Genomic DNA, 27,545 nt, shown 5'->3' with positions numbered 1-27,545 from the left:
TAACAAGCTCTACACCATGTCGGATGGAGCCTTCTGCTCGGCCTCACCACACTTGTGGAACAACCTTCTTAGCCATCTGAGGGGCAGCACAGAGTTTTTTCAGGAAGGCTTTTCATTTACTGTTATTATTGTCTATATGTTATATGTTTAAATGCTGTACCACTTTGAGATTCACTGCAAAAGTGCAGTACAAATTAAATGCATTATTATTACTGTTATTATTAACACAATGCCAGAAATAATATTTTATGACGGCTCTTTCTGTATGCTTGAAAATTAAAATATGGATTGGGACCGGTTGGGACTGACTTACTTCAGTAAGGTGTATTATTATCATTAGTACTAAATTTTAAAATTGTGTATATGTTTTATATTATCATTAATTGTGCTTATTTGTATTCATTTTGAGTGCACAACCATATGCCATTTTGCAAGTATTTTTCCCACATGAAAATGCATATTTGTGGCTATGTTTTCTTCAGCCTTTAGACACCCACAATCTGAATTGATGGTACAACCAGTGGCTGCCAGCAGATGGCACAATACAACTGCTGGATGATGACGCCTCCAGGTAAACGCTTAGGACAACCCACCAACCCAACCCACCAAATGTCCTATTATAACACTATATGAGTGGTGGTACTGTGATTGTGACACACAGACACACATACACACAGATATTTATAGACCCCTCTTGTGTGTGACTGTGTGTATGTAAAGAAAAGGGCGCCGCCCACCATATAGTTGAGCTTTTCAGATAGTAACAAGGTAGTGCGTTACCATGGAGACCTTCCCGGATGGGATCAACACTGTTTCAGTTCCCAGCAACGTTATGGATTATCTGCTCAGTCTGCAGCAGTGACAGAGCAACACTAAACTTTCACTAGCCTACAGTGGTTCTGTTTTTTGTACAACAGGTTAGTGACAGATAAACAAAGCTGCTAATGGAAGGGTAATGGACTTTTACATTCCCTCTCAGCAATTAATTAAAAATGCCGCCCGTACAATCTTTATAGCGACCGATAGAGGGTAGCATTGATTGATATCAACGTCGACGTTAAAGGTGAGTTTACGGTGGTTGTTTGCTCTTTACAAACTGTCACACTGTTAAAAAAAAAAAAAACTTCTACCCGTTTTCATGTCACGTTATAACTTACACGTGAAGTTATCTGTGTTTTCTTTTCTTTCATTGATAGAAAAGCTGAGCAAGATGGACCGGCTGAAACAGGTAACGTGCCTAGCTTATTTAGATTGGAGGATCCACTTTTACCTGTGAAGCTAACGTTAGCTACATCTTTAATATACAGTCATCTCATTTGGTTAAAACTTATAGTAAACTGTTTAATTCGCTAGCCCTGTAACCCTGTAATAGTTTTCCCCCTTATTGCTTACTTGCAATTAAAGTTTAAGGTTGCAGCAAATTGATTTTATGTTCATATGAATTTCAAGGTTCAAGGCTATTTTTATACTGTGGTAGGCTATACACTTTTACTTACTTCAAATAAAGCTAGTACAAGTGCATATAACATACAAACAATGATAGTAATACTTTAAAACATCATCTTGAGTAAACAAAAGATATGTACTTTAATAAGCAATCCCCTCTGTGCAATACTTTGTGTTTTTGTCTGAACTATAGATGGAGGATGACTCCATCTACAACATGAGTGAGAGCAGAGGATTTACTGTTCCCCCACCTTTGCCCAAGAGATGCAATGCAGAACCTTCAGAGCTGTATAAAGTAAGAATATCAATCTAGGTGGAAGTTTTGCTCAAATACTTGCCAAGTTAAACACATACAACCTTTGTTCTGCAATCCAATCCCTGACATTTAAACTGTTATATAACCTCAGATGGTCCTAAGGCACAGTCATTACCCACCCATCCTCCAGAGTAATTCATGGACTATGGCAGTTCCTTTTAAAGAGCAACGTTACCATCGCACTCCCAGTGAGTCTATTGCAAACAACTACAGATCCCGGGCTCAGGATCTTAAAATTAATAAACTTCAGCAAAGACGACAGACTCTCCGTCAATCCCTGGCAAAACCAGCAGGGACTTGTATCCTTTCAAGTTCCTCTCATATCAAGCATTTTACTTTAATGGCTGATGATAATTCAGAATGTTAACTCCTAAGACCACTCTCAAAACCCATTAGAACATATATTTTATCTTAATTAAGCTTTAAGCACCTACCCCACCTGGAAGGAGACAAGTAATTACACCAAGGAGAAGGTAATTATTCTTTGAAAGCATCACGTCAGCACTGGCTTAGTGCTTTTATGATATTTTTCTTGAAGCACTTGATCCAATTCTGTTATGCTTTCCCAGGGACATATCTCGTGATGCGTCAGCATCAACTCGGCCAAAGTCTAGGCCTAGAAACCTCCCCACTCCGAGCAGTAGGCCTATGAGTCCTAAAGAGCAGCTGGACATCATCCACAGCAAAGAAGAGAAAATGAGGACGACTCAGAAAGAACCTACTGAGAAAGACCTGGAGGCACGTTTCAGTTAATTCAGTAATGAACTAGTCAGTTGCTGATTATAACTTTGGAGTCTTTTCAGACATGTGTTTGATCTTAACTTTACTCCCACAGAGGTATTTGTACTACATCACCACTGCTGTCCCCACCTCTGTACTGGCCCCGCAGCCATGTCAACAGATGATGAACATCATGTCCCTGCTGCCTTCCAAAACGGATGATTATAGTAAAGACATCAAGATTCTGAGAGCTAAAATGGAAGAGGAAGTCAAAAGAGATTATTACTTCAGTCTCAAGAAGAGTATAGGTATAACACAGTGATTCTTTAATGGCAGTATTTTTTTTAGTCATCCAAGCACAAGCCAGTATGACTTTAACATTGATTTTTATAGACAATTTGACCAAAACAAACACACACCAACTTTTCTTTATATCAGCTAGCACATTTTGTTGCATTATTGAACACAATGAAGTATGATTCTTCTTATATATAACCATAGGGTTCAAAAGGTAGTTGGCGCCTTAGTTAACTAATATTTTCCTAATAAAATATCTCCCTTACTCTGAAAATGGTGTTCTCTCAATCTGTCTTGTTTTCCATGGTCCTTGCCAGTGGACTACATTCTCATGGACCAGTCTGAGCGCCAACGATTGTCCATATCCAGCATTCCTATGCCCTTTCCCATGAGGGTGATCCGTGCGCCGGTGCCCTGGGCTGCTACTTACAGGGAGGCTCAGACGTGGCAAAGCCAACATCTGTTTACTATCAATCACATTATGTTCCTACTGCAGGATGTCTGGCTAAACAGGTAATACAGAAGTGTAAATTTTATTTTACTTTTGAATAAATGGCATTAATATAAATGCTCACAGATCACATGAAGTGTCATATACATATATAGTCTGAAATTGAAAACCTTGAACTTCGCAAAGTGTTAAAAGATAGATTGTATCTTGTTAAATAAGGTTTATTTGGTGAAGTAAACTACTGTAATGAGGGCACAGAAAATGCACATTCTTCCAAGCTAATAATGCTCACATTCCTTAACAGTCTGATCACTTGAGCTTATGCCTGTTCCTTGGCTCAAGAAATATGGTGTCGGGTGTAACCACTATACATGAACTTGATACAACAGCTAGCTTGACTTTTCGACAAACAAAAACAATGTTGATTAAAAGTATACTGCAACTTTATGTGAAACTATGAAAATATGTGAATTGAACATCATCTTTTATGTTGTTTTTAGCTTCTCATCTTTGAGATTTGTGCGGCTAGAGGACCTTTTCTCAACCAACCTCCCCCTCCTGCCATCTGAGTTTGAGGAATTTGTACAGAGACAGTGCCAAACAACCAGAAATGAACTTGTCCAAAAGTGAGTAATGCTGGTGTGACAGACATCTAAACATCCCATCTGTCAGTGAGACCATAAGTGGATGTCCTGGCTTAATCATTAGTGTTTCCAGTGGGTTTGTTGGTCGGTTGGTACACAACCCAGAGAGCTAATCCTGTTGTAGGCACAGGCTCATGTTTCCACCTTGTCCACTTTGTCAGACCCGTGTCATGCTGCCTTTCAGGGGATTACTTTACACACTGCCTCACTTTAGGATTCCAGTACATCCTTTGTTGCACACTTGTTGTATAGGATGTTAGACTATGTAGCTGCCCTGTAGGATATTTGGCTGCATGGTTGAAATATGAGCCATTGTAATTTGTAGAAATTGGCAGCTGTTTGTTTATTTTCATGTTGATAATTTGTTCCCGCTTGGATACCATTATTCTCTTGTCAGCTTAGCTTCCCATGCCAGCCATACTCAATCCAGTGTGTAAATGTCAATAGATGAACAATAAGATAACAGCAATAGCTAGAGCAGTCAGCATACTGTATGGTGAAGACAACATATTGTTAAAAAAATTAAAAAATGTTCTGTCAAATAATATTGAAGTGATACCTAAAATCTCTTTGCCCTCTTTCCTTCACTTAGTCTTCAGAAAATTGATGCACTGAAGTCCCCATACATAAGTGACTGTTGATATGAATTCTTCAGTTCTTTTTATGTTTTGATATTAAACACATTACAAATAATAAAAACTGTTTACAGGGCACTTACGTATCACCATCATCTTCCTGTTTCAGATGGCTGCCCCACTGTGCATCACTCTTTGACAACTTTGACAACTTGTGGTTGCCCCTCCTACACAGTGAACAGGGGTCTCCAGAACTTGTCCAGGAGTTCTTCAACTGTGTGGCTGCTCTCATGTCATTGCAGCTCCGAAGCCTCGTCATAGATTCATTACAGGACCTGTTGTATTTCTTCACTATACATGAGGTTTAGACAAAATGTTTTTATTTATTCTCATCATGTTAAGATAATCCATAGAGACATTATGGTTGTGCAAAACTTGACTATGAGTCTTTTCTGAATTAACTGTGAATCATCATTATCATCTGTCCTGTGTCTGTGTCCTTTAGGAAGGCAATGACTTTGGTGAGGTGTTTGATGAGATGAAGTATGTTCAGTCTCAGGTGCTGCTGGTTAAGCTACAAGAGGATGAGCCTCACATTGACTTTAATCCGAGCTTCCAGGAGTGTTGGGAGCTCATCCACAGGGCCTTTATGGAAATTATCAAGAGCGCTGAGGAATTCCCCAGGGTACATTATACCCTCACCACAAACTTTTATTACTATTTACTATTTAGCTGACAATTAAAGTAATTGCCATATATTATATCACAGAATTTAGTCTGTTTTTATGTTTATACAATAAACATGCATATAATATCTGACTGACATGTTTTTGTGGCCAGGTGGAATGTAGCCTTTTTCCCGCTATCAAGACCTGTTACCTGCGCACAGTCAGTCCTGATGAGTCGCTGGTTACAAAAATAATCAGCAAAACAAAGGATGTTTTCCACAAAAACACCGTGGGCCCTGAAAAGTAAAGTCAAATTAATTGTTTTCGTGTGTCTTTCAATGTTTTTGATGCTAGTAACCATATTGCCACATCTTTTCATTCAGGTATTTGAATGTATATCAAAAATACAGCAGTCTACTGGACAATACAGCAAAGCAGGACATCACAGCATTTCTTAAAGAGAAACACTCATTGGAGGGATTTACCAAGGTAGATAAAGCCTTCTTGTTTTGCTGTTAATGTTTTGTCAAGTAATATTTCAGTACTAACTGAAATACCATTTCTTTGCTCTTTCGCTCTCTTTCTGAATCCTTAGAAAATTGAGAGTATTAATCACGTGCGGAAGGAGATTGCCTCACTGTGCATTACGGTTCCCCTGTCAATGTTTTGTCTGTATGCCGGCAAGCTGAATGATGACATGTGTGACCGTGCCAAGAAGCTGAAAGACGAGATCATCATGTTTGAAGTGGAGGAAAATAGAGAGCTGAATCAGCGGTAGGAAGAACATTCCAACCTCCCTAAACATTCCCGATTTGAAGAGCAGTAGCAAGGGTTTAATTGCTTATGTTTGTGTCTTTCAAACAGTGAATTGATTTTATGTTGACATAAGTGAGAGAGTCAACACATGCAAGATGTTGTTTTTTTCCCCCAGGATCTGCCAGAAGTATGAAGAGATTACCAATACCATCAGAGGCACCCCAGAAACCACAGAGGAGTTAGTGGCTCTCAACAAGTACATTAAACAGACCAGTGAGGTGACCATTCACAAGCTGTTAGATGAGATTGAGGAGGCAACATACCGTCTCAGCTTCCTCCTGGACTATGCCACTCTGCCCTGTATGTGAAACGCATCAATAAGAGTCCAAAGAAATTACATTTTCTTTTATATAAATAAGTTGTTGTTGTAGTTGGAATACACAATAGTTGATCAATTTGTCTTTTATTCTTCTTCCAGCTGATGATTTGAGGCTGAACTCCCGTGTTTTCCAGTGGCCAAATGACATCCTTATTGAGCTTGATGACAGCAAGATTCGCCTGACCACCATGAGAGAACAGGCGGAGGACTATCTCCAAACAAGGTTACAGAATAAACACATAGTTGTTGTCCCTCCTCAGCTTCACCCAGGCCACACACAGTATCCCACATTGGAATTTCCAGGCTCAAAGATGAGGAAAGGTGGTGAATCAAAATTTAGACTTCAGAACAAACCTTCCAAAACCTATGGGCAATGTCATACACAATATATCCATATTTTTACAGTCATATTGTATCACCTCCTTTTTACAGTATGCTGAAAATTAAAATGTTTTTGAAGAGCCATGACCATGACCTACCAAAGAAATAATAGCACCTGAAAGTCAGTAACTGAGGTCATAACTGCTATATCTGTAATTTAACCATCTCAGGCTAATAAACTTTGACCAGAGGCTGCAGGATCTAGACAAAAGCATACAAGCCTTCAAGAAGAAGGAAATGATGGGTATGGAGGAGATGAAGAACAATGTGGGAAATCTAGCTCAGATCACTGCTAACTTGGAGGCTTCGTGCACTGAACTGGAAGTAAGAGAAAAAAACAAATGTACATGGGGTTATCGTTTTGATTTTAAAATCTAGAAAGTCACATTTCAAACGTTAGATGGAAAATTGACTGTTTCCGTTTTCCACAGGATATCAACAAAGAGCAGACTTTGCTGGAGAAGGAAGAGAGCCAGTTCCCAATGCTGCAGACTCTGATTGCTGACAAACAGCCATACGACCAGCTCTGGAACACAGCATTCAACTTTCAGAGCATGTCAGAAGTGTGGCTGAATGGTAGGCAACACTCAATAAGGACTGTACATCCATTCTACAAAGTATGACGAATTCTACAAAGCAGGTGTTAACAGTTGTGTTCATGTGTGTTTTTCACATCTTATTTAACTACTAGGTCCTTTCCGGCACCTGGATGCTGAGAAAATATCTGATGAGCTGGACATTATGTGGAGGACCATGCATAAACTGACCAAGTCTCTCTCAAATCTTCCTGGGCCTTGCCATGTGGCCAAAAACTTCAAGAACAAGATAGACCAGTTCAAGCAGCATCTACCCATTCTGACAACTATCTGTAACCCAGGCATCAAAGACCGCCACTGGGAGACGGTCAGTTTTTTAGCTTCCTCATATCAGCTGACACGGATAGAAATCCAGTGTCAGCTTCACTTTGTAAGAATCAAGTGTCCTGCCACTCCTGTGATCCATGAAGCCACTGTGAATAATTGATTATGCGTGTGTCTCTCTACAGATTAGCAGCATTGTGGGCTTTGAAGTCAAACCAGATATGACCAGCTCACTTCTGAACATGTTGGACCTGGGACTCTCCAAGTTCTCTGATAAGTAAGACACTTTACCTACAATACAGCATAATAGAATAGAATATATACAGAGCAAAAATGAATGAAATAAAATTAGAAGAATACTCCAGTAAGAAAAACTGACACCAGTTTTGTATTAATCACACATTGGTTGAGTTGTGCACAATCTTTTATAATGCGACTAAAAAGTAATGGCCTTTGCAACTAGGTTGGAAGACATTGGAGCATCGGCCAGTAAGGAGTTCTCCCTGGAAAAATCCATGGAGAAGATGAAAAATGAATGGACTGAACTCCAATTCTCTTTTACAGCATATAGAGATACTGTATGTTTAACACATACAATCATACACAGTACTTTCCACAACAAACAAAGCTAGCTGATCAAAATGAATTTTATAAGAAACTGTTATGTTGCACTCACACTGACCATGAATTTTCATGAGATTGACATCAGCTTCTTTTTTTTGTCATAGGGTACCAACATTGTGTCAGCAGTAGATGATATCCAACTGCTCCTGGATGATCATATTGTTAAAGTACAGACCATGCGAGGTTCCCCTTTCATTAAGCCCATAGAGACTGAATGTAAGGTAAGACAACAAAAATAATCATTTGTGGTTTAGTAAAGGGATGAAGCCTTTGCTGTTTATGTCAATAGGTATTAATACTACAAATAGCCACACTGAACTTGGTTTTAAGGATGTATTAAAGCAAAGAAAGAATTTGTAGTAAGGTGTAAAGAGAAGTCTGTGTATGAGCCTCTGGCAACTACAGCCACAAAAATAACTCTTTCATCACAGCAACTCATAATGTGACTCTGTAGTGCGTGTGGCCCCCGCATGTCTGTATGTACCCCCAACAACATCTGGGCATGCTCCTGATGAGTCCGGGGAATATGTCTTGAAGGATCTCCTCCCAGACCTGTATCAGGGCATCAGTGAGCTCCTAGAGGAGTCTGTGGCGGTACTTGTGGCAGCATTGGATGCACTGATACATAACGTCCAATAGGTGCTCAGTTGGATTTAGGTCAGGGGAATGTGAGGGCCAGTCAATGGCATCAATGCCTTTGTCATCCAGGAACTGTCTACACATTCTGGCCACATGAGGCCTGGCACTGTCTTGCACCAGGAGGACCTCAGGGCCCACTGCACCAGCGTAAGGTCTGACAATCACTCTGAGGATTTCATTCTGGTACCTAACAGCAGTCGGCTATGATATTTAGGTCTGTGCAACCCTCCAAGGATATGCCTCCCTAGACCATCACTGACCCACCGCCAAAACCAGTCACGCTGGATAATGTTACAGGCAGCATAACGTTCTGTAAGCACAGGTCCCACTAGAGGATGTCAGGACCTCATGCAACCCTCATAAAATCTGTTTCTGACAGTTTGGTCAGAAACACACTAGTAGCCTGCTTGAGGTCATTTTGTAGAGCTCTGGCACTTCTCCTCCTGTTCCCCCTCACACAAAGCAGTAGATACCAGTCCTGCTGCTGGGTTGATGCCTTTCTACGGCCCTGTCCAGCTCTCCTTGTGTAACGGCCAGTCTCCTGGTATCTCCTCCTTCTTGAGACTGTTCTGGGAGACACAGCAAACCTTCTTGTGACCGCATATATGGATGTACCATCCTGGGAGAGCTGAACCACTTGTGCAACCTGATTAAGCTGCAGGTACCACCTCATGCTACCAGTAGTGACAAGAACACTAGTAAAGCAGAAAACCTGAGAAGAATCAGCCAGGAAGGATGAGGAGAGAGCAATTGCCTGTGGCCACTGCATGCAAAACCATTCTGTTTGGGTTGTTGTTTTTTTGGTTTTGCCTCTCCATTGCACCTGTTGTCACTTTCATTTGCACCAAAGCAGATGAAATTGATTCACAATCACTCGTTCTTCCTAAATGGACATATTGACATCCCTCAAGTTTAACTGAGTTGGTGTTGCTTTACTATGATGATCAAGCATTCCCTTAATTTTTAAGCAGTGTATTTATGGAGGCATTTGTGCAAAAATCTCGACCTTTATAGAGAATACAAAACAGCTTCAAATTGTACACTATTTCACAAAAGTGATGTTAAATAAAAGGGGGAGAGAGACAAAAGGAAGAAAAAAGGAATAGAAAGAAGGGGATATACCCTTCATACCCTTTACATCCACCCACCCCCACTACTTGTAATTTTGAGTTTGTGTTTTCTTGTGTTTAACGCATTTATTCTGGGTATGATGTTTGCTTTTGTTGAAAGAGTTTTGTAAACTAAACTGTAGAAATGCTACTCCTATAAGATACACTAGCTTGTTATTATCACCCTTACTTTTAACTTTAGCAATGGGAGGACAAGTTAGTGAGCATGCAAGACATCCTAGACTCCATGTTGAGATGTCAGGCTACTTGGCTCTACCTTGAGCCCATCTTCAGCTCGGAGGACATCATCGCCCAGATGCCTGAGGAGGGACGCAAATTTGCCATTGTGGACGGCTACTGGAAGGATATCATTGGCGAGGCGGTAAGATCCTCATGAACTTCTGTTTTAGTATGGGTAAACAGATCTCACATACTTTGAATCAACTTTTGTGTGATTACATTGATACAGGTGAAGGATACACGTGTTCTGGTGGCTACAAGCCAGCCAAACATGCTGGAAAGGCTACAGGAGTCTAATGTGTTCCTGGACGACATCCAGAAAGGGCTCAATACCTACCTGGAAAAGAAGAGGCTCTATTTCCCAAGGTTTGACAACCATTACTACCTCTAATAGTGATACTAACAGTTTAGACTTCGGTCTGTAAAACAAATTACTACATGAGCATTTTAAAGATCTTCTACTCACATGATTCAAATTATATGATAAGTGTAGTGCTTTCATTTCAACTTCAACTACAAAACACATGAACACTTAAAATAGCATTCTTTTGTGTATTGTTCAGTGCTTTTTTCAGTTTCCTGTACATATAACCAGGTTCTTCTTCCTGTCAAATGATGAACTGCTGGAGATCCTGTCACAGACCAAAGACCCCCTGTGTGTACAGCCCCACTTAAAGAAGTGCTTTGAGGGTATCGCAAAATTGGAGTTCACTGAGGACATGAAGATTGCTGGCATGATCAGCTCTGAGAAGGAGACTGTGCCCTTCACAGAAAAGATCTGTCCAGCCCAAGCAAAGGTAGAGCAGACAGTGATTATATAATTTGTGTTGAGTTTTATATTCTATGTATTTATCTCTTTTTATGTGCTAATATTTAACTTTTTATCTTAATATTTCAGTTTTGTTTGGTTATTTTTACTCATTTATGTATTTCATTAACAGTGAGGTTGACTATTACCTTGTGACTTTTAGGGTATGGTAGAGAAATGGCTGCTGCAGGTGGAAAACATGATGCTAAGGAGTGTCCAACATGTCATCCATAAAGGAGTGATTCAGTATGCTGAGGTATTCCTATAATATAAAAATTGGAAGATTAAGGAATTGCTCAAGAGTATACTGTATATATTACATTATTACATTAAATGTAGTACAGCAGGAATTATTTAATTATTTTTTAATTTAATTTAATTTAATTATGAGTTTTCTTTTTTTGTCTATGTAGTATTAAAAGAATATGAGTGAAAGTTTAAGAAAAAGGATATTTATGTAAATTGTATCAATACCATTTATCCTTGCTCAGATAAGTCTCTCATCTTTGCTTTTAATATTTCAACATTTTTCCTGTAGGTGCCCAGGAAGGAGTGGGTGTTGCAGTGGCCTGGCCAAGTTGTCATCTGTGCTTCCTCCATCTTTTGGACAACTGAAGTGTCTGAAGCCATCCAGACCAACTCTCTGCCTGTCAGTTTAGACTCACTAGTACACCCACTGCTAATTTCCACAGAGAAAGACAACTTCTGCTCTCACAAATTACATCATTTTAAACTGTATTCTTAACTGTGGACTAATTCTCCATTCTACCCAAAGGCCTATGTGGACAAGTGTAACGCCCAGATTTCTGATATTGTGGAGTTGGTTCGTGGAAAGCTGCCAGGAGGGGCAAGGATGACCCTTGGGGCTCTTACTGTCATAGATGTCCATGGTAATGCTTGTATTCCAATTTGTCTCATATATCAAATAAAGAGATGAAATATGATCCATTGATTAAATCTAGGGTGCAGAAAACTGGATGATTTTTTCCTCCCCTAGCACGAGATGTTGTGTTCAAACTGGCAGAGGACCACATCTCCTCGCTGAATGACTTTGCATGGATTTCTCAGCTGCGTTACTTCTGGGAGGGTGAAGATGTGATGCTACGCATGATCACCACATGCTTGAAATATGGCTATGAGTATCTTGGTAATTCCCCTCGTCTGGTCATCACACCACTTACTGACCGTTGCTACAGGTAAACTTCAGTCTGGTTGATCCCTTGTCCTTTTAGACATGTAGGCTATAAAGAGATTTTTGTAATTTAATGATAAAAATTACAAGGTAAAAAAAATAGCAGATTTAAAGATACTGTGAAGATGTGAAGTTCCTTCAGAATATCACTTGGTCAAATGACTTTGTGCTATACCAGAACTCTTATGGGGGCTTTGAAGTTGAACTTGGGGGGAGCTCCCGAGGGTCCAGCAGGAACTGGCAAGACTGAGACCACAAAAGATCTGGCTAAAGCTTTGGCTAAACAGGTATACCAAAACTTGTCATTTAAATCTAAAATTGTGTTATTTTCTTAATATTGATGTTAAACGTTGTTTTGTCGCTAGTGTGTGGTGTTCAACTGCTCCGATGGTCTGGACTACAAGGCCATGAGTAAGTTCTTCAAAGGACTGGCTCAGTCTGGAGCTTGGGCCTGCTTTGATGAGTTCAATCGTATTGAGGTGAGTGTTACCCAAAAAGCTTAGCTCTAAGGTAAACATAGATAGATAGATTCCTTTATTGTCATTGTATAAAATACAATGAAATTCAAAATCCAAGGCAGAGAACGGAGCTCAATTAAAAAGTAATAAATAGTAAAATAATAGGGCGAGATAAAATACATATACACACGACACGCAACCATACACATACATACTCAGGACGCTTAGTAGTAGCTTAAAGGACCAGTGTGTAAGATTTAGGGAGACCTATTGGCAGAAATTGAATATAATATTGATGAGTACACTTTCATTAGTATATAATCACGTGAAACTAAGAATCGTTGTGTTGTTGTGTTTCTACGAAACCCGCTATTTTGTTTCTACGGCAGCCCAGAACAGACAAACTAAACATTGGTTCTAAAGTGGGTCTTTTGACACTTTTAAAATTGATATTTAAATAGAAATGAGGATGATGATGGCTGGATGATGATAAGTATTATATTATTTCCAGGTTATATTAAATTGATGGTCTCTGCGGAAGGCAGGATAATTGAAATGCATATTAATTTACAGATCTGGTCAACTGGTGATGTTGTATTTGTTTGTCTGCGTCACAGGTGGAGGTGCTCTCTGTGGTGGCTCAGCAGATCCTTTGCATACAACAGGCCATTGCCAAGGATCTAAAGAAATTCTTGTTTGAGGGGACAGAACTGTCACTTAACCCAACCTGCAATGTCTTCATCACCATGAACCCTGGTTACGCTGGCAGGGCTGAGCTGCCTGACAACCTAAAGGTACATTACTGTAGCACTGTTGTATGGGAAGTAGTATAACAGCATAATATAGATTATTACAGTAGATACTAGAATTGGATGTGGATCAAACATATTTGTCCATCTTTTTTCTTGTAGGCTCTTTTCCGTACAGTGGCTATGATGGTGCCAGACTATGGTCTCATCGGAGAAATCTCACTGTACTCCATGGGCTTCATTGATTCACGCAGGTACTGTTTAAAAGATTCTACAGAAAATATTTTTAGTGAGTATATTTTTCACATTGCCTGACCTCTCATTACAACTCTACTGACAGTCTGGCCCAGAAGATCGTTGCCACCTACCGTTTGTGCTCTGAGCAGCTGTCCTCCCAACACCACTATGACTATGGTATGCGAGCTGTGAAGTCTGTACTGACTGCAGCAGGGAATCTGAAACTGAACTACCCTAAAGAGAACGAGAGCGTGCTCTTACTTAGAGCGCTGATGGATGTCAACATGGCCAAGTTTCTGTCACAGGATGTTCCACTCTTTCAGGTGATACATTTATATAGGACAGTGATTATATAGGTGATTACATTTAAATAATCCACCTGAAGCTTCTTATTTATCAAGTGGCTACTAATTATTCAGTTCTCTTCTCCTGCTGCTGCCCACAGGGTATCATCTCTGATTTATTCCCTGGAGTTGTTCTTCCCAAACCAGACTATGATCTCCTCCTTAAGGCTCTAAATGACAACATCGCTAAGCTCAACCTCCAATCTGTCCCATGGTTCATTGGCAAAATTATCCAGGTATCAATCAAGGAAGTTTTTATCTCTAATACTCATGAGACTCATAACATTTGTTTGTCTAGTTGTAACACCTCAGCGCCATAAATGTACTCAGATTTTGCTTGTGTCATTTTGAATAGGTGTATGAGATGATGTTGGTACGCCATGGTTTCATGATAGTAGGAGACCCTTTAGGAGGAAAGACCTCTGCCTATAAAGTTCTTGCTGCTGCCCTTGGAGACCTTTATAAAGGTAATTACATCAATTAATTCACCCCTAGTAAGTCGTTAGAAATATCTAGCTGAAAATTGTTGAGTTATACAGATGTGTGATTTTACTTTTAAACTTCTTGGTATTGATATGCATAAATGTGTACACTCTGTCATTCTCCTCATTCAGCCAAACTGATGGAGGAGTTTGCAGTGAACTACTGCATTATCAACCCCAAGGCCATCACTATGGGTCAGCTGTATGGCTGCTTTGATCCAGTCAGCCATGAGTGGTCTGATGGTGTCCTGGCTACCACCTTCAGGGATCAGGCTATCTCCACCTCAGAAAATAGACAGTGGATCATCTTTGATGGGCCCATTGATGCTGTCTGGATTGAGAACATGAATACTGTTCTGGATGATAATAAGAAGGTACTAGCCATTTTGATGCTGTGATTTTTACTGCTGCCCAAAAGTTCTCCCAGGTGTTGCATACTGATGGCACTCACTGTATTCTCTACTAGCTTTGTCTGATGAGTGGTGAGATCATCCAAATGAGCGCCAAGATGAGTCTGATCTTTGAGCCTGCTGACCTGGAGCAAGCCTCTCCAGCTACCGTCAGTAGGTAAGCAGCCAAGACAGAAGCTGAACCAGTGTCTGCCGTATATAAATAGAAAGGATTCATTTTGAAAGGCGTATGATTAGTTGTTGCTCCTTCTTTGACTGTTATCTATCACTCTAAAGGTGTGGTATGATCTACATGGAACCTCATCAGCTGGGCTGGTCTCCTCTTAGAGACTCCTACATGAATACACTACCTGAGAGCCTGAGCGCTGAACATAGAGAACTGGTGAGATTACAAACTGGCATGTCTGCATGCTTTAAGTAGTATTTGCTATTTCATTACCTTGATGTGATGTATGTCTTGTTTCTGCTTGTTTGATCTTTTTCCCATAGATAGTGGACCTATTTGATTGGCTAGTTCAGCCCTGTCTGGACTTTATAGACAGGGAGTGTCGCTTTGTGGTTCAAACATCTCCAATCCACTTGGCCTACAGTCTCATGAAACTGTATACATGTCTGATGGGTCAGTAAGAATTACATTTAATTGATCAATCAGCACATATTTCTTTTTGATAATGCATGTTTTAACTTCCCTGTCTATACCTAGATGAAATAACTGCGTCAGTAACCAGTGGTGACCAGAATATGTCCAGCCAGCAAATAACCATGTGGCTGCAGGGCCTGTTCCTGTTTGCAGCTGTATGGACTCTGGGTGGAACTATAAGTGGCGACAGCCGTAAGAAGTTTGATGTATTCTACCGCAATCTGATCATGGGCATGGACGATGAGAACCCACGGCCCAAGAGTATCAAGCTCAAGAAAAACGACATCTTTCCTGAGAGAGGTCACACATTTTGAACAATTATTGTGTATACATGTTATAATCATACAGTTTTTAACATTAGTGATCCATAATGTTGTCTTATTGTTTTGCAGGAACTGTTTATGACTACTACTTCCATAAGGATGGGCAAGGGCGGTGGAATGTGTGGACCGATTCAATCACAAATGAAGAGAACACGATCCCAGCTGGAGCCAATGTGAGTTATATCACGCGTTACTGCTGCCAAACATGCCACTGACATCCATGCCTTCTGAAACTCTGTTTTTCACTACCAGGTGTCAGACCTCATCATCCCCACAATGGAGACGGCCCGTCAGCTTTTTTTCCTGCGTACCTACTTGGCATATGAAATACCCACCCTGTTTGTAGGGCCCACTGGCACAGGCAAATCTGTCATCAATAAAAGCTTCTTGGTTGCACTTCCTAAGGAGCAGTACACACCAAACTGTATCAACTTCTCAGCCCGCACCTCTGCAAATCAGACCCAAGACATCATCATGGCCAAGCTGGATCGAAGAAGGAAGGGTGTGTTCGGACCTCCTATGGGAAAGAAGTGTGTCGTCTATGTTGGTAAAGAAGGATACACATATTTAATATTAACATACATTTGTGTGGAAAGTGGATTATTGATGTCACGTTAAAAATATTTAAAAGTCATTCAATTCACGTATAAGCTGATGGTTATTATTCTTATGTAGATGATCTGAACATGCCTGCTAAGGAAATATATGGCGCACAGCCCCCAATTGAGTTGCTAAGACAGTGGATAGACCACCACCACTGGTATGACAAGAAGGACACCTCCAGACTGAACATAGTGGACATGCTTTTTATGTCTGCAATGGGCCCTCCTGGTGGTGGGAAGAATGACATTACAGGTATTATTGAAATGATTAATAATATTCATGATTTATGAAAGCAGAACTTGCAAGGCTTACTGTAAAATCTTTGAAATGCTAGGCCGCTTCACCCGTCACTTGAATGTCATCTTAATTGATTCCTTTGATGATGAAACGCTGACCAAGATATTCAGCTCCATTACCGACTGGCACTTCAGTAAGGGGTTTGATGCCTCTTTCTACAGGTAACTTGTCAAATATGTATTTTATTGCCATACAGTAGTAGAATGCTATAAAATAGCACAGAGACACACTGTATTATGACTAATGTCCTAGGCTGGGCAAGATCATGGTCCAAGCCACCATGGCAGTCTATAAGGATACAGTGGACAGCTTCCTCCCGACCCCATCTAAGTCTCACTACATTTTCAACCTGCGGGACTTTGCTCGAGTGATTCGTGGTGTACTTCTAGCTCCACACACACACATGCAGGTAAGAGTGGGAGCAAAAGGGAAATATTTAAATGATTTGTTGAATTGTTAATGCACTGACATCTGTTCATTGTTTATGTGTACCATTTATATCAGGATGGAGACAAACTAATCCGCCTATGGATACATGAGGTCTACCGTGTTTTCTGTGACCGGCTCATTGACAATGAGGACAAGGAGACATTCTTCAGCATCGTCAAGGAGAGAACCTCATTCTTCTTTAAGCAGAATATAGAAAAGGTACATGTTTGATTAGTGCATGTACAGATGGACACACACTCAAAAATCATTTCACAGCTTATGGTCTCTGTCTCTGTGTTTGTACAGTATGTTATTTCAAAAACGCTGACAATGACATTTTATGGAAAAAGCTCAGTTTAGCAGATTTGGGTGGAGATATTTGTTCTTTATGTTCTTTTATGTTATGTTTCTGCATTAGTGTAAAAATACCAACCTAAGAACTTGCAGAGTCATCCACGAAACAGAAATGCAGTCACAAGTTTCTTATTTTTTAAAGGGTCAGGTCCACAACGTGAACAATGAACAAACTGTTAGACAAACTGTTTTGTTTTATTAAATGTGGTCTAGTTTTAAGACTGTAGCTCCAGTTTTTAATTCTAAATCTTTCCTATTTTTGTGTAGCTCCTGAGCCATCTCAGCCCTGATGGCAAGGTAGCAGATGAGACCGTTAGAAACTTGTTCTTCGGTGACTATGCCAAGCCTGATTCGGACACTAAGGCCTACGATGAAATCACAGATTTGCATGCCTTGCAAGAAGTGATGGAATTCTACTTAGATGAGTACAACAGCTGCTCCAAGGCACCCATGTCCCTTGTAATGTTCAAGTTTGCCATTGAGCACATTTCACGCATCTGCCGTGTGCTGAAACAAGACAATGGCCACCTTCTGCTTGTCGGTATTGGTGGCTCAGGGCGTCAGAGTGCAACAAAGCTGGGCACCTACATCAATGATTATGTCCCGTTCCAGATTGAGCTGACCAAGAACTACAGCATGTCAGACTGGCGTGATGACCTGAAGCGGATAATGCTTAAAGCAGGCATTGAGGGCAAGAATCTGGTGTTCCTGTTCAATGACAGCCAAATTAAAGATGAGGCCATGTTGGAAGACATCAACATGCTACTGAACACTGGTGATGTGCCTAACATCTTTGCTGCAGATGAGCGTGCTGACATTATTGAGAAAGCGCAGGGTATTGCCCGGATTGAAGGCAAAAAGATTGATGCCACTCCACTCTCAATGTACAACTTTTTCATTGACCGTGTGAAGGCCAACCTTCACATTGTGCTAGGTGGGCACCTTTAACTGGTTTTTGTTCTTTTTTATAACTGATGTATTGTTAAGTAGCAGTAATTGGGAATTATTGTATTCAACAGCCATGAGTCCCATTGGTGATGCGTTTAGGAATCGTCTTAGGATGTTCCCCTCCCTTATCAACTGCTGCACAATTGACTGGTTCCATGCATGGCCAAATGATGCTCTTGAGGTGGTAGCTCACAAGTTCCTAGAAGATGTGGAAATGGACAGTGACGTCAGACTGGAGTAAGGGCATACCAAACAATGCAAGAAGTAATTGTTCCAGCTGCCAGGTTATTGTGACTAGCACTGCATAGTATGCCTAAATTTTGTTGCTTCTTTTCTGTGATCTCAGGGTGGTTGAGATGTGCAAGACCTTCCAGATGAGTGTCAGGGAGATGTCTCTAAGGTACTTCTCTAGACTGAGGAGACACAACTATGTCACACCAACCTCTTACCTTGAACTCATCCTCACCTTCAAGACTCTGCTCAATCTTAAGAGGAATGAAGTGGATAATGCACGGAACCGCTATATCGTTGGTCTCCAGAAGCTGGACTTTGCAGCATCTCAGGTGACAAGCAATAGTGCCTTGAGTGTTGTTGTTGCTGACAAAATGGATGATACTGGCACTTCCTCAGCTAAGTTTTTACTACACTGTTACAGGTGTCAGTGATGCAGCTGGAGCTGACAGCCTTGCAGCCAGAGCTCATCCAGACCTCAGCTGAGACAGACAAGATGATGGTCATAATAGAGAAGGAAACAGTGGAGGTGGATGCTAAGAAAGAACTTGTATCTGCTGATGAGAAAGTTGCTAATGATGCAGCAGCTGCAGCCAAAGCCATTAAGGTAGCACATGTATTTCAGAAGGAAAAATATCCATAATTAATGCAGAGTTAAAAGATTTTTTTTTAAATGTATCTTTCAGTTACTTCCTGGAAGTAAAAGGTAGCTTGCAGTATTTGGTTTGCAGCCATTTACACATTTAGACACTGACTGTGGTGTACTGGTTGTCTTTTTAGGATGAGTGTGAGGGTGACCTAGCAGAAGCAATGCCCGCATTGGAGGCTGCTCTGTCAGCCCTGGACACTTTAAAACCTTCAGACATTACAGTAGTTAAATCTATGCAGAACCCACCTGGTCTTGTCAAACTAGTGATGGAGTCCATCTGTGTCATGAAGGGCATCAAACCTGAGCGAAAGCCAGATCCTAGTGGCTCAGGTAAGATATTAGCTTTGACAGAATTGTCTTAATATGGCATCCATTTCAATAACAAAGCTTTATACTATAGCATTGAACCATGAACCATATTTAGCTGAATATAAAATATGATTGCAGTATAACTGTTTCGGCTAAATATGAAGACTTTGTATTTCAGGTAAGATGGTTGAGGACTTTTGGGGTCCCTCTAAGAAGCTCCTCGGAGACCTGAAGTTTTTGGAAAACCTCAAAACCTACGACAAGGACAACATACCCGCCCCGTACATTAAGAAAATCAGAGATAAGTTCATTGACAACCCCGAATTCCAGCCCTCTGTTATTAAAAATGTCTCCTCAGCTTGTGAGGGTCTCTGCAAATGGGTGCGGGCAATGGAAGTATATGAACGTGTTGCCAAAGTTGTAGCCCCCAAGAAGGAGAGACTGAAGCTGGCTGAGGATGAGCTGGGTGTACAGATGGAAATGTTGGCTGTGAAGAGAGGCGAGCTGAAAGAAGTCGAGGACAGACTGCAGAGCCTGAATGATAACTTTCAGGCCATGATTAACAAGAAGAATGAGTTGGAGGACAACATTGAATTGTGCTCTCAGAAGCTGATCAGGGCAGAAAAGCTGATAGGAGGACTGGGTGGCGAAAAGGACAGGTGGACAGAAGCTGCCAGGCTACTTGGGATTAGGTACATCAACATTATATTTGTAGATACATTTCATATATTTCATGGTGTATATATACAGTATTTAATTTCAGTTAATATTGTCTGATGATGATGAATAGAATTTGATAATGAGAGACATGTGTTGTGGTGTACCCATGGTTTATTATTCATTAGATTGGGACTCTGTTTTCTTTCTGTAGATACATCAACCTGACAGGTGACATACTTCTCTCCTCTGGAACTGTGTCTTACCTTGGGGCATTTACAGTAGATTACCGCACAGAGTGCCAGGAACAGTGGCACATCCTGTGCCAGGAGAAGAAAATACCTTGTTCTGAGGACCTCACTCTCTCTAACACTCTAGGTAATCAAGTGGCCATCAGGGCATGGCAGATCGCTGGGCTACCAGTAGACTCCTTTTCCACAGACAATGGCATCATTGTATTTAATTCCCGTCGGTGGCCCCTTATGATAGACCCTCAGGGTCAAGCCAACAAGTGGATCAAAAACATGGAGAAGGCCAATAAGCTTGCTGTCATCAAAATGTCAGATGGTAACTATGTGAGAATCTTGGAGAATTCCATTCAGTTTGGTACCCCGGTTCTCCTGGAGAATGTCGGAGAGGAGCTTGATCCCGTACTAGAGTCTGTGTTGCTAAAGCAGACCTTCAAACAGCAGGGTGTAGAGTACATGAAAATAGGAGAGAATATTGTGGAATATTCTAAAGACTTTTTGTTCTACATGACCACTGGGCTGAGGAACCCGCACTACCTTCCAGAGGTGGCTGTCAAAGTCTGTCTGCTGAACTTCATGATCACACCACAAGGTCTACAGGACCAACTTTTAGGGCTTGTAGCAGCCAAAGAAAAACCCGAGCTGGAAGAGAAGAAGAATCAGCTCATTCTGGAGAGTGCTGCCAACAACAAGCAGCTGAAGGAAATTGAAGATAAGATCTTACAAGTGCTTTCCTCCTCTGAAGGAAACATCCTGGAAGATGAAACAGCTATTAAAATCTTGTCATCCTCCAAAATCCTCTCCGAGGAGATCGCAGAGAAGCAAAAAATTGCCAGTGTCACAGAAAAAGAGATTGATGACACTCGAATGGGCTACCGTCCTGTGGCTGAGCACTCATCCATTTTGTTTTTCTGCATCTCAGAACTGGCCAACATTGAACCTATGTACCAGTACTCCCTCACATGGTTCATCAACCTCTACCTGTGTTCCATTGCCAAAAGCTTGAAGAGTGATGATGTGACTGAGAGAATCGACAACATTTTGGAACACTTTACCCTCAGCATATACAATAATGTGTGCCGCTCACTTTTTGAGAAGGATAAACTTCTCTTCTCCCTACTGCTCACAGTTGGCATCATGCAGGGTAAGGGTCAGGTTGATGACCAGGTCTGGCGCTTCCTCCTCACAGGTGGCATTGCGTTGGACAACCCTTACACCAACCCCGCTCCAGAGTGGTTGTCTGACAAGTCTTGGTCAGAGATTGTCAGGGCGTCCAAACTTCCAAACCTTGCTGGTTTCTTTGAACATGTCCAAGACAACATCCCCAAATGGAAGAAGCTCTATGATTCAGGAAAACCTCATGAGGAGTACTTGCCTGACCAGTGGAGTGACTTGTTGGGAATGGACCGAATGATAGTGATCAGATGCTTCAGGCCAGATAAATTGGTTCCAGCAGTTCAAGATTTCATAGTGGATAACATGGGGCAGGCTTACATTGAACCACCCACTTTTGACCTGGCGGGGAGTTACAACGACTCCAACTGCTGCTCTCCTCTCATCTTTGTCTTGTCACCAGGATCTGATCCAACTGCAGGTGATTAATCAAATACATCATATCCTCACAATCCTTATTACAGAAGCTAAGGAAGGCTGTACTTTCAATTATGTTTCTTAATGCCATTATCTAGAGATCATGAATTAGTTATTTTGTTATCTGGAGAAAACAACAAGATAACAAGATAATCAATGCATGTCATTCCTCAATGCAAGAAATCTGAAAAGATATACACTCTGCGGTAGCATATCTGACTAATTTACAGGCAAAAGTTAGACTACATAGCAGAATCTCTGGTATTAACAAAATACTCAGACTGTGTGTTTCCTCGACAAAATAATTTGCATTGTTATACTTTCATCAGATGTATTATTATTGATATGATTAAAATATCTAAACTATTAATAAACTGAACCATGATAGCTAATGGAGTACACTATGCAGTGAATTCTTATGGTTATGTTTATTTATTTCATATCCTGAGGTGTGAATTGTTAGTCACATGAAATAGATAACTCATTAAAGCATTCTCACCTCTGTTGTCCAGTAGACATAGCATTTCATATTTTGTTGTAGACATCCAAGACAATATGACCTCTCAGCTTTATAGTCCAAACAGTACAAAGGTCAGAGTGCTTTTTTTATTGTGACAACAGGTTCATTGTCTTGTAATCTCAAGATAACCAAGCAATTTTTTTTCCCGAAATGACGAGATAATTACTTCATGATCTTGAGATAACAACATTAAAAAATAACTGCATGAACGACCATTATCAGTGGTTTATTTCATATTTTGCATTCCACAAAAACTTAATCCAATATTCCATTGCTCCTGCAGGTCTGCTAAAGTTTGCTGATGACCTAGAAATGGGGGGCAGTAAGACCCAAACCATTTCTCTTGGGCAGGGACAGGGACCAATAGCAGCTCAGATGATAGATAGAGCCATCAAAGAGGGCACCTGGGTGGTACTGCAGAACTGCCACCTGGCCACCAGTTGGATGCCCGCTCTAGATAGGATTTGTGAGGAAACTGTCACTCCAGAAACTGCACACACTAACTTCAGGTAACAGACAAACCCACACTGAGCTCCACTGAACCATGCTCTTACATGAGAAACATGACTAGGGCAAGTTACTCTACTTCTTCTTGAACACTTTTTACCAGGCTGTGGTTAACCAGTTATCCATCCGACAAGTTTCCAGTCAGTATCCTGCAGAATGGGCTGAAGATGACTAATGAGCCTCCTAAAGGAATAAGAGCCAACTTGATGCGCTCCTACCTCAGTCACCCCATTTCTGATCCTGAGTTCTTCAGCAGCTCCATGAAACAGGTCATTTGGCAGAAGCTCCTGTTTGGTCTCACCTTCTTCCACGCTCTCGTGCAGGAAAGGAGGAACTTTGGACCTCTAGGTGTGTAATAAAATAAACTGTAACTTTTATCTGCTATTTTTGTGAAACATCTTCTACACTGGATCATTTAAATGCTCCTGCTCTTGTTTTTCATTTTCACTCTCTCATTCCTTAGGTTGGAATATTCCCTATGAGTTCAATGAGTCTGATCTGAGGATCAGCATGAGGCAGATCCAGATGTTCCTGGATGAGTATGAAGAGGTTCCACTGGAGGCCCTCGCATATCTTACAGGTGGGGATTTCAGAAATTCAACAAGGAGCCAATTTACAACAATGAAATTTGCAGTAAGGTGATAATCAATCAATCAATCAATCAATCTTTATTTGTATAGCGCCAAATCACAACAAAGTTATCTCAAGGCACTTTATACATAGAGCAGGTTCTAAACCGAACTCTTCAGGTTTTAATTTTAAAGAGACCCAACATTCCCACATGAGCAACAGTGGCAAGAAAAAACTCCCTTTTAACAGGAAGAAACCTCAGTAGAACCAGGCTCAGAGTGGGTGGCCATCTGCCTCGACCGGTTGGCGTAGAGAGGAGAGAGAGGAAGGATAGGAGCGAGAAGCACAATAAAAATCAACAATGAAGCTCGTAGGTCCGGGACTGGAATCTGTCACCCGGACGTCTACAGGCCCAGATTACCTGTGAGACGAGAAAGCACATACAACTCTGGGGAAGAAGTTTAGCTTATTGAATGCATTAATAGTACATGATGGATATAGATAGATGGAGAGAGAGAGAGAGAGAGAGAGAGAGAGGAGGAGAGAGTAACTCAGTGCATCGTGGGAGTCCCCCGGCAGTCTAAGCCTATAGCAGCATAAGCTAAGAGCTGTAACAGCCCTAACTATAAGCTTTATCAAACAGGAAAGTTTTAAGCCTACTCTTAGAGAGGGTGTCTGCCCCCGGACCAAATCTGGAAGATGGTTCCACAGGAGAGGACCCTGATAGCTCCCATTCTACTTTTAGAGATACTAGGAACCACAAGTAAGCCTGCAAGTGTTCTAGTAGGTACATAAGGTACTATGTATAAGCTCTTTGAGATATGATTGAGCCTGACCATTAAGAGCTTCTGCCTATGTAGGTCACCCCTGATATAAGAAGAACTAACCTGCCACATAACCCAGGTTTATGTTCTGTTTGGTCCTTTTAGGGTCTAACAAATGAAAACCTAACACAATATTATCAGTATTTATTAGATTACTCTGAATGTTCTTGTGGTAGGTGTACTGGTTATGTGTAACTGCGAGGTCCTCAGTTTCAGTTGCAGATCACGGCTTTCTTTCTACATATAAAAATGTACTGTATGTGTATATTAGCATGATCAAACATTTTACCAAAACCTGTTAATAGTAATCATAAAAATTAGTTCCTCTATGTTTTCTTTGATGAACCCTCTTTTCTCAGGCGAGTGCAACTATGGTGGCAGGGTGACAGATGACAAAGACAGGCGCCTGCTGCTGTCGCTTCTGTCCATCTTCTACAGTTGGGAGGTCATAGAGCAGGAGTGCTGTCACCTGTCTGAGGGAGATCTGTATTATGTCCCAGCTCATGGCCCCTATCAGGTACTGTCAAAGCTCTGATCTGGTCAGTTCCTAATTAAGGCTACAATGTAAAACTGCTATATTATGGCATAGGTTAACGGGAGAATTAATAGTTTTGATCACAGAGTGTAATATTTGTAATGGTCTAGATAATCTTGGGCCTTGAGAGCACAGTGTTGAATATTATTATTACAAGTTGTCATCAAGTGGTTTTCTTTATTCCAGACATATGTCAACTACATTCGCAGTCTACCAATTTGTGCTGATCCCTGCGTATTTGGACTTCATAGCAATGCTGACATAACGAAAGATAATCAAGAGACCAATCAGCTTCTGGATGGAGTGCTGCTGACTCTGCCCAGGCAGACAGGAGGCGGGGGAAAATCTCCTCAGGTTTGCACTGCTGTCTGGAGCAGTCAGTCTGTCATTTTACAATTTCAGCTTTCCTTTATCCCACTGAGGAAACATTATAGGCTTGAGACTTGTTGTCTGTAAACTTGTCTTCTGTTTGTTTTGTAGGAAGTGGTGGACGAGCTTGCAGAGGACATCCTTTCCAAGCTGCCACCAGACTTTGATTTACAAATGGTGATAGATAAATACCCGGTCATGTACGAGGAGTCTATGAATACTGTTTTAAGGCAGGAAATAATCCGCTTTAACAGGTAATAACAAATATTTAAGTTGGAAAAGACTCATGTTCATTAATATGTCTATATTAAGAAAAGATTTACATTTCATATTTTTACTTATCTCCCCTCTCACCAGACTCACGCTTGTGGTGCGAGCTAGCTTGGTAAACACCCGCAAAGCTTTGAAAGGTCAGATTGTTATGTCGGCTGAACTTGAGGACGTCTTCAACAGTATGATGGTTGGCAAGGTGCCAGCTTTGTGGGCAGCCAAGTCGTACCCCTCTCTCAAGCCAATGGGGAGCTATGTGACTGACCTCTTAGCCAGGCTGCAGTTCCTACAAGTAAGAATTATGATTGTTTCAGGTGACACAGACCTCGGCAAAATGAAAGAAATATATGGAAGGGAACATATGGACTTACTTAAAGTACTTGTTATAACATATATGTACACTTACATAAAATCACCTCTAGCCCACAAAATGAGTTGTTATCACACAAAACTAATTCATTACATTCAGATTTTGGTGAAGCAACATTTTTTTCGATAGGCTAATAACTCTAATGTGTTTGGATGTCTGTTTTGGCAGGATTGGATAGATAACGGTCCACCTACAGTCTTCTGGCTCTCTGGCTTCTACTTCACGCAGTCATTTCTTACTGGAGTGTCGCAGAATTTTGCCAGGAAGTACACAATCCCCATAGACTACATTGGCTTTGAATTTGAGGCATGTGCTTCTAACCTTCCTCAGTGGTTTTACTAATATGTAGAAATACAAACTTGTTTCTTCGTTGTGGATATTCATATCTTAGTTGTGTTGCAGGTAACCAAAGCAGAGAATCATATGGATGAGAAGCCAGAGGATGGAGCTTATGTTAAGGGCCTTTTCATGGAGGGGGCACGCTGGGACAGGGAGAATATGGTCATAGGAGAGTCCCTCCCCAAGATCCTCTTTGACTCTTTGCCCATCATCAAGCTCAGACCTGGAGAAATGAGCAAGTTTCTACATGAAAACATTTATTGTTGCCCTGTTTACAAAACCAGCGCCCGCCGAGGAACCTTGTCCACCACAGGTCACTCTACCAACTACGTCATGTCCATCGAGTTGCCCTCTGACAAGCCACAGAAACACTGGATTAACCGAGGGGTGGCATGCCTCTGTCAGCTGGATGACTAAGAACTTGAAACAGCTTATTCAATTAAAATACTGTAAATGCTCAAAAAAAATGTCGACATGTTTGTATGCCAGAGTAACTTAAATAACAGTAGTCTCAGATGTCAAGGCTCTAGAGGTTGACTGAACGCACATCTGCCACATATTGGCAACCATGACCACAAATTAAATTTCTTTCCATAGTTGATGCCAGTGACATCTTCCAGTAATATTGTATTTAGACGAGGTCACCCCCGTGTAGCATGTCAAGCAGGATTTACTGGAAATGTACTTTTTTAGCTGTCAGAACCTACAGTGCATGCAAAATGTACTTCATAAATCCTCATATGTATAAGTCCAGATCATAGGTGGGATTGGTATCATAGCAGTGACCAACACTGGTGTTTGTTTACGGACTTAAGTGTCTGCCAAGATTTTAAACCTAAATTTACATTTTGAAGCTCTGGGCTGCACAGCAAATAGAGAATTATCTGTGTGTAATGTGTTTTACATACTAATTCTAGTTCAATACATTATTGATGTGTATTTACACTATAAATCACTTTATTCAACAGTTTAATTTTCTATATGGTCTTTTTTTTTTAGAAAGGGTGATGGTTCATGATAAAGATTTATAACTTGATGAATAAAGTTGGCAAAAATGTTCAAAGAAGGTTTTGTGGTGCTCTCTCGGCAACTGATCCCATCTTTAGCATTTTTCAGTAATTGCTGTTTGATTGTGAAACATCATGATTCAGGGTAGCCTTGATATTTATACTCAGATT

The 27,545-nt window shown here is 40.9% G+C and overlaps 1 protein-coding gene across 1 annotated transcript; it reads left to right on the top strand.

The window, feature by feature from the left end:
* Window positions 1-1,210: 1,210 nt before the first annotated feature.
* On the top strand, window positions 1,211-26,784 carry dnah3 (dynein axonemal heavy chain 3). Its single transcript, XM_053334917.1, has 62 exons — window positions 1,211-1,228; window positions 1,640-1,741; window positions 1,854-2,061; window positions 2,190-2,238; window positions 2,362-2,500; window positions 2,598-2,790; window positions 3,097-3,292; window positions 3,731-3,856; window positions 4,619-4,811; window positions 4,955-5,134; window positions 5,290-5,420; window positions 5,501-5,606; window positions 5,713-5,891; window positions 6,049-6,233; window positions 6,352-6,475; window positions 6,804-6,957; window positions 7,065-7,209; window positions 7,325-7,536; window positions 7,679-7,770; window positions 7,957-8,071; window positions 8,222-8,338; window positions 10,068-10,247; window positions 10,335-10,471; window positions 10,701-10,902; window positions 11,077-11,169; window positions 11,452-11,562; window positions 11,689-11,803; window positions 11,911-12,109; window positions 12,284-12,392; window positions 12,471-12,584; window positions 13,181-13,357; window positions 13,475-13,566; window positions 13,653-13,872; window positions 13,995-14,129; window positions 14,249-14,360; window positions 14,508-14,749; window positions 14,842-14,942; window positions 15,062-15,167; window positions 15,275-15,404; window positions 15,489-15,725; window positions 15,818-15,921; window positions 16,001-16,295; window positions 16,424-16,603; window positions 16,686-16,809; window positions 16,901-17,057; window positions 17,153-17,296; window positions 17,699-18,365; window positions 18,451-18,616; window positions 18,726-18,942; window positions 19,035-19,217; window positions 19,391-19,589; window positions 19,747-20,260; window positions 20,440-22,067; window positions 22,867-23,092; window positions 23,194-23,438; window positions 23,554-23,670; window positions 24,844-25,001; window positions 25,206-25,373; window positions 25,500-25,642; window positions 25,746-25,950; window positions 26,197-26,334; window positions 26,431-26,784. Exons 1-62 carry the CDS (start codon window positions 1,211-1,213, stop codon window positions 26,782-26,784), a joined length of 12,108 nt encoding a protein of 4,035 aa, XP_053190892.1.
* Window positions 26,785-27,545: the final 761 nt, after the last annotated feature.

Source organism: Scomber japonicus, chromosome 15 (genome assembly GCF_027409825.1).
Source record: "Scomber japonicus isolate fScoJap1 chromosome 15, fScoJap1.pri, whole genome shotgun sequence".
Taxonomy (NCBI): domain Eukaryota; kingdom Metazoa; phylum Chordata; class Actinopteri; order Scombriformes; family Scombridae; genus Scomber; species Scomber japonicus.
The sequence above is the reverse complement of the archived record's forward strand: the minus strand, read 5'-3'. Positions and strand labels throughout refer to the sequence as shown.

Bases quoted from the DNA above. Each gene is read 5' to 3' on its own strand.
- dnah3 (XM_053334917.1), top strand. The intron at 17,297-17,698 runs GTACATGTTTGA...ATTTTTGTGTAG, and splicing joins TTAAGCAGAATATAGAAAAG to CTCCTGAGCCATCTCAGCCC. The intron at 22,068-22,866 runs GTGATTAATCAA...TTGCTCCTGCAG, and splicing joins AGGATCTGATCCAACTGCAG to GTCTGCTAAAGTTTGCTGAT.